This window comes from Neltuma alba, unplaced genomic scaffold (genome assembly GCF_004799145.2).
Source record: "Neltuma alba isolate B1F8T4 unplaced genomic scaffold, ASM479914v2 tig00004542_pilon, whole genome shotgun sequence".
Classification (NCBI taxonomy): Eukaryota; Viridiplantae; Streptophyta; class Magnoliopsida; order Fabales; family Fabaceae; genus Neltuma; species Neltuma alba.
The window spans coordinates 1-6,145 of record NW_021633755.1 but is presented as its reverse complement, the minus strand read 5'-3'; the positions used below and the strand labels follow the sequence as shown (position 1 = coordinate 6,145).

Sequence of the window (6,145 nt, the reverse complement as noted above, 5' to 3'; positions counted from 1 at the left end):
TGATTATCAATTTGATATGCTAAATTCTTTGTATCCATTCAGTACTCAATAGTCAACAGTATTATTTCATTCCTATTTCACCCTTTCAAGAGTACCAGAGTGGTACTATACAATCAGTGGAGAATCAAATAATTTACGGTCACGGCACCTTTCAAGGACTAAGAAAGGTAGGTTCTTGTCCTTCTGATATTACAATCAAAAGACAAACGTGTGTTTGATTCTTTAACCTTCTGTTCACATGTATGTACTAAAGCTTTTCACCAGTTAAAGATTGCATTTTAATAAAAAGAAAGTCAGAAGCAGCTTCGGTAGCCCCAATCAGTCTCAATCATACATCCCTTCATGCTCCCAAATTTTCACCAAGAATTCAACCATTTCCTATTTATTGAAAATTTCATCAGAAACAAGTAATTGTGCTATCTTGTCTAAAAATAATCTCAACAAGGAAATGTGTGTGTGTAGAGGATACTTACAGACAAAGGTACAGCCCTGGGAAAACGTTGTTTAGTCCCAAGCAAACTATCATAAGTTGCATCCCAGCTGCAACCAACAGAATGAGAATCACTGTGGGGCAAAGAAAATATTATTTCAGACAAAATATGCTTCCGTGAGCAAAAATATAGTAATTCGGTTTTCAGCTTTTCTCAAACAATGCGTAGAATAAGAGGTAAAAGAAACTTCAAGGGAAAACAAAGGTCAGCAAGAAATCATTGACATGAGCACAAGGTGTAGATTTTAGGGCTGGGGTGCAAACTAAAGCAGTGAATCAAGACGTGAATGGAATGTAAGGCTAATCAACCAACAAACCATATTAATTGATATCAGAAGCAGCAAACTTAAAAATCTTTGATGGATGAATTACATATTTATCCCATGATTTTTCACGACTCTAGTCAAGCCTGACCATCTTAAATGATCAAATTGTAGTTGGAGTGGGCTTGAAATTTACACTTTAACTAATAGGATCAGTGCCTACGCAAATGACATACTCAAGTTTGGGTTCTTGTTTCTGTTTACTCTGCTTCTTAGATCTGCTACCTCCAACCCACTGAATCCTGCTCTCATTCCAGAGAAGAAGACCTGCATCAAGCAGCAAGAGAGAGGAATTAACCTTTCTTTTTCCTTTAAAAAGAAAAAGTATTACAACTAACATGGTTCAACCACAATACACAAGAAAGCTGAAATTGCCCTGGATTACAATACCAGCATTCAGTATTGAGCAAACCAACAAAACATCTCATTTTACCACAAGTGACATGGAATAAAATTAAAAAAAATATATCAGTAGCTGTGAGGGAGGGCATAAAAAAAAACAGTAATGCAGGATTTGCCTTGGTTCACAAATTCAGGATGGGTGCCTGTGGGAGAAAGTTCACTGCTATGATAGAAAAGTTGGTTTAATGTGCTGACAGAGGTCATGCTTCTTTGAGATTGAACAGTGTTGTAATCCAGATCACATGTGCTCGAACTCCAGAAACCATCTGATATGGCTGGTTTCCTCACTGTCTGCCCCTGAATTCTTAGTCCTTTTGCTGGCTCATCCACAGCTATAATTGGTGTAGGCTTCAGGCGACATCCAAAACAACTACTGCACTGTTGAAAAACAAGTTAAATAACAGCAAAACACAGGCCAATAAAAAATGTAGGAAATAGAAGAAAATATTTTGAAGTGACTATACTAGCCTCAAAAGATAGCAAAACCATCAAGGAAATTATGCCTGGAATATTACAGAAGAACCTGCTCATTATATTTCTGTTCTTAACAGCAATCGGAAGATAATAAGCCTCAACTCATTGCTCTCGATGTTCAATGCAGCCAAGGAGTAAGGGATTATCCAAATAATATTGTCAAAGAAGCGTAATGGCACCTACTACAAAAGTTCAACATTTTGCATCATTTCTCCAATTATTCAGTAAATAGTTTGGCATTATTAGAGTTGACATCACTACAGCCCCTTTACTTGATCCGCAACTTTCTACTTACTGCAATACGGATCGACAACACAATCCACAAGGATAGAAACACATCGATTGTTCTCAAGTTTAGGCCCATAATGTTTCTTCTCTGTCATTTCATAGTATTTTGTTGCAGTTGGATCTTTACTTTGCTATTCCGAGATAGGTAGTGATTAACTCACAAGAGAAGATGTACAAGAATATGTCCCCAAAAACAGGAGGTATAAGATAAAAATTTGTCCAATTCAAGCAGCTTTAATTAAAAAATGTCTGCTGTAGGTGCCATATAATATACGGAATAATTCAGTCTTTCTATAGAAAATCTGACTGAGCAAACGCTAGTCTTGTAGTAGTGGTAGTTATGCCACAGAATCAAGTTTGTTTAATTTAGAAAAGAAAAAGTTATCGTCTAATAGTAAAAGCAAACACTATAAGCAATGCTTATTAGCCGTTAATTCTGATATTCACACCTCTCCCAAAAATAAAGAGAGAAAATTTCTCTTCCGGCACCCACATTTATTTGTCCAATAAGAAATTCATAATTTAATATCACTAACGAATCTGGATCCAATTTATCAACCAAAAACCTGATGAAGTAGCCATCAATCTGACTCCCAACGGTAGAGATAAAATCACGTCCATGTAGTTTGCCAAAAAAAAAAAAAATTACAGAAAGCAACACTTGCATAATGAAATTCAGAATACCAAATCTTTCAGCAGTGGCATAATAAATATTTATCCAAAATCACCCTTATGTTGCAGAAGTCAACGTGCGAGGAATAAAGAATTCCCACCGCCCCCCCCCCCCAAACAAAAAAATTCCGAAGACAAATTTAATTCGTCGGTTTTGAAAAAGGAAATCAGCAAAAACCAGCACCTAACCAATAGCAGTTACCCAAATGCTGCCGCTTCTCCAGGAGTAAAATTTTTCCATTTTCGGAACCAAAACAGGACTATGAGCAACTAAGAACTCCGATACAATAAAACGACTTCCGAAAATGGGAATCTTCACAGCAGTGTTTTAGCTAATACCAGTCCAGTAATAAAAATGGAGGGCTCACCCTATGCAAGCAAAAAGGTCACTGACCCAAGCAGTAATCGAGCCACTGATCATCACAATATCCACTAAAAAATCAACACCCGCAGAACATGGATTCCTCACGAGAAAGGTAACAAATCCGTGAAACTGGGAAACGACGCAAGAGGATTATCTCCAAACGACAATTCAAAAGCTGGGTTGCCGTTGAGCTGCGACTTCTCTTCGTCAATCTTTGGGTCTCTACTCTCCAGGCGCCCCACGCGAGCCGCTTTTTATCGTGCCTGCCGTAGGCTTGATGTTACGCTTCCCTGAGACTGCCGCCACTGTCGTTTAACGTTTCCTGCAACAAATACGACCATTAATAGCCGTTGTTCTCCCTAACGAAACTCCCTCTTTATCTAATCGTCGTTTACCCCAATACGCAAGCAAAGGTATTAAAAGACAAGTGAATCAATATTCAAATCAAACCAACCATGTTCATTAATTCTCGTGTGCTGTAGCTTTTGCCGTACAGCACACGCCAATCAATAATTCTTCTGCTTCTTTGTTATGCCTCGTCGTTAATAATTCCCCGCGTTTTGCTATTAATTAATAATTAATAAATGTATTAATTATGTTTGGTATTGTGTAAAAATAAATATATTATTTTATGTATGTGAATTTTTCTTAATATTTCCGTATGAGTTAAATGGAATAATTATCTTCAATTTGTTTACTTATTTACTCTGAATTAAATATTTCTGATATCTCATGTGGTGTGATATTGTTAATAATTTTAAATTTAGATACAAGTGATATATAGAAAGTGTACTGAAATATTATATCAAAATGTTTAGTTACATTTCATAATAAGAAGTGGTATAGATTTATGTATTATAGTGATGGTTTGTTTATTTAAATTAAATGGGCCCTCCCTTGGGTCTGTGTGATGATCTTGACTAAGTCTAGGCCCAAAAAAATCCAATTAGCTTCGAATTCGCACATTATGGGGCGAAACCGTAAGTGTGACACTATCTTAAATCGATTTCACCCCGAAATAAATCTCAAGGGGAATCAATCTTGGGGGCATAATGGGCCAATTTCGGCCCATTTATCGGAGAAAGCTCATAGCGCTTCGATATCCTAGCGACATGAAACCACTTGTGGCCAACTATAATAACCCCCAACCGCGGGTCCTTTGATTAAATTCACGTTTGTGAAGGTGAATTTTCTATCGAGATCATTGTTACCTTGCTTTTATTTTTAACCGTATGAGTTACTCCCCCGTTCCTTAATATAGAATCTAATTGTTGAGTTAGTTTTAGTCATAAATATAAGACCCATTTATCATATTTATCAATTTTATCTAAATTACTCCTATGGATAATTCTTCAACCATAATCAAATAGAAGAGGAAGAGGGGGTATTAAGAAAGATGATTATGGTATTTTAAAAAAAACATGTCATATTTCTTATAATTAACTAATTTACTTAACTTTCTTAATCTAATCAAATTAGTTAAATGGGTCTTATATTAAGGATCGGAAGAGTAACATATAGTTGGGTCAATGGCACAAAAATGATAAAAAACATTACACTGAGTGTTCTCTTCAATTTTACTTTACATCCTTTAACTGTTGCTTTTAAATCATATCAAACGGTTTTCTACAATTTTTTTGTTTGATGAGCGTCACACCAATTCTTATTCATCACGAATCTCTCTCTCTTTTTTTTAACACAATGACATATCTATTTCAACATTCTCAGTTTACTTATCCTAGGTGTGATCAAATTGAATCTTCAAATTGTGCAGGGCTAATTAATAATATTCGAAAACAAGAGCAAATGGAGAACCATGTTAATTAAGACCGATAGATGCATACAGGGCAACGTAAAAATGCAGTACATAATTGGACACAACCAGAGACATGTTCTGGGCATATTCCAGCATGAAATTAAAAAGAAACAAAGAAAAAAGAAAATTCAGATACATAGCGGAAGAGATGGCTTTTAGAAAAAGAAAAAGGGGAGAGAAAAAAAAACTTATCTGCAACCGGCATGGTTTGCAATTTTTGATTTGTGTGAAAGAAAGTAATTATGGTTGGTCAGAATTGACTGTGTGGTTGTGGATGAAGCACTGGCACTTTTAGAAGAATGATAAATTATGAAGGATTCGGGAATGGTGGTTGGCATAAACGTTGATGATTAAGAAAGAAGACAAAGTTAATCACTGATCAATCATAGATAAGCACGAAGGAGTTTATAATAATAATTGAGGCCTGCTTTTGTTTACTATTTGCTGACGCGAGAGGAGCATGCTATATGCCCTGTGTAGATTAAATGTAAACAGTGAAAACTTAATTTAATTTAATTTTTTAAAAATTATTTTAGTTTATACCGAATCTAAAATAGAGAATAATATTTGTTCAAATGATTTTTTTTAATTAAAAACTTTAAATTTAGACGGGTGAAATTGTATTTACACAATAATGAGGGATTAGATTAGTTACTTACACAGTAATGTCGACACGGAAGGAGCCCTCTCTTTCCCAGAAACTTCCTTTTTTTGTCTTTTATTTATTTATTTGAATTTGTGGGATTAACAAATCTTCAAAAGTTGGTGAGGTCACAGAAAAAGTGGTCCCAATTTGAAAGCTTGCACACGTCATCACCATTCTCCTGTGTCTTTGGCCTTTGCCTTTCCCTATGGCCGTAGGGAATAGGGATGTCACCTTCCACTGATTTCTTTTTTTTAAAAAAAGAAAAAAATTCTTTAGTTAAGATTCAGTTGGCGTAGTAGATAGAACGATAACATGTCAGTTGAAATATGCGCAGCACATGGGAATATAAGTTTATTTCGTTTTAAAAATTTTAAAGGGATAATTAATTTACAAGTCCTTATAGTTTCAACCAATTTTGAATCAGGTCCCTATAATTTTTTTCTTTTTATCAAGTCTTTATACTTTCATCTGTTTTAATTAGGTCATTGCATTTATTTTCTTTTTATCAAGTCCTTGTAAGATCACCTTATTTTTAAGTAAGTCCCTGAATTTTTTATTCTTTATTTTATAAATTCTAGTAGTACTATTCTATAAACATAAAATAGTATATATTATGTAATATTAGTTTATAAACAATAATATTCTAAAATAATGAATTATTATAATAATT

General features: G+C 34.7%; 1 protein-coding gene across 4 annotated transcripts; it reads right to left on the bottom strand.

Moving 5' to 3' along the window:
• On the bottom strand, positions 1 to 3,221 carry LOC114745142 (uncharacterized). 4 transcript variants are annotated; one of them, XM_028933287.1, is made up of 6 exons: positions 3,018 to 3,221; positions 1,739 to 1,871; positions 1,332 to 1,588; positions 990 to 1,080; positions 474 to 564; positions 1 to 378 (listed from the first exon to the last, which is right to left on the bottom strand). In XM_028933287.1, exons 2-6 carry the CDS (start codon positions 1,744 to 1,746, stop codon positions 325 to 327), a joined length of 501 nt encoding a protein of 166 aa, XP_028789120.1. In that variant the 5' UTR covers positions 1,747 to 1,871; positions 3,018 to 3,221; the 3' UTR covers positions 1 to 324. The 4 variants fall into 4 exon arrangements, with proteins under 4 accessions (XP_028789120.1, XP_028789117.1, XP_028789119.1 ...); XM_028933284.1 differs by lacking the exon at positions 1,739 to 1,871; XM_028933286.1 differs by lacking the exon at positions 1,739 to 1,871 and having other exon boundaries at positions 474 to 540.
• Between the last annotated feature and the right edge of the window lie 2,924 nt (positions 3,222 to 6,145).